At 35.7% G+C, this 908-nt stretch overlaps 1 protein-coding gene across 1 annotated transcript; it reads left to right on the top strand.

Annotated features, from left to right (window-relative positions):
* Nucleotides 1-460: 460 nt before the first annotated feature.
* On the top strand, nt 461-905 carry LOC103311295 (52 kDa repressor of the inhibitor of the protein kinase-like; the record flags this gene model as incomplete). The annotated part of the gene is made up of 1 exon (XM_008190885.1): nt 461-905. A coding segment is annotated over exon 1 (445 nt), but the record flags the coding sequence as incomplete, so codon positions are not given.
* Nucleotides 906-908: the final 3 nt, after the last annotated feature.

Raw genomic sequence — 908 nt, 5'->3', positions numbered from 1 at the left:
CATGTATATTTCTTCCTGTAGTTCTCCGTACAGAAATGCTGTCTTGATGTCGAATTGTCGTAATATTAATTTTTCCACAGCTGCTACTGCGAATATCGCCCTTATTGATTCGTATCTGACCACTGGCGAAAATGTTTCGTGGTAATCTATACCGTACTTCTGTGAACAACCTTTAATGACCAATCTGGCCTTAAATTTATCTATATTACCGTCAGTTTTATATTTGGTTTTGAATACCCATGCATTACATAATGCAACCTTGCCCTGAGGCAAATTAACTAGTGACCAAGTGTTGTTTTCGTGTAATGACGTTATTTCATCGTGCATAGCGTCCTCCCATTCATTTTTATGTGGGCCACTGATTGCTTCATCACGATTTAGTGGCTGGTCGCAATTGGCGATGAACGACGACACATTGTACCTGATCGGCACTTTTAATGTGTTCCGATCCCGCAATACCATGCGAGGTGGCCATGATTCAGGTAGCTTAGATTTGAATTTGCCATTACATAACGACGGTAATTTCAGAGCTCTGTTACGTTACCGTATAGATAGTGGTGACGATTTATTTTTAAATCATATTAAAAGTTGTGGTAAAAATTCTACTTATATCAGTGCTGATATACAAAATGAAGTCATTTCAATTATATGTGATCAAATTCAGACTAAAATTTGTAACAGAATTAAAACAAACAAATTTTTTGTGATATTAGCTGATGAAACAACTGATGTTAGTAGAGTTGAACAGTTTTCTCTTTGTATAAGGTACTTTGATGCTGATGTAAATAAAATAAGAGAAGATTTTTTACAATTTGTACCAGTACATAGTACTACAGGATTAGAGCTAGCAAAGACAATCATAAGTACATTGAGTGCTTTAGGATTAAATTTACAGCATATGAGAGGCC

This window comes from Acyrthosiphon pisum, unplaced genomic scaffold (assembly GCF_005508785.2).
Source record: "Acyrthosiphon pisum isolate AL4f unplaced genomic scaffold, pea_aphid_22Mar2018_4r6ur Scaffold_1428;HRSCAF=1917, whole genome shotgun sequence".
Taxonomy (NCBI): Eukaryota; Metazoa; Arthropoda; class Insecta; order Hemiptera; family Aphididae; genus Acyrthosiphon; species Acyrthosiphon pisum.
This window is presented reverse-complemented; position numbering and strand designations above follow the sequence as displayed.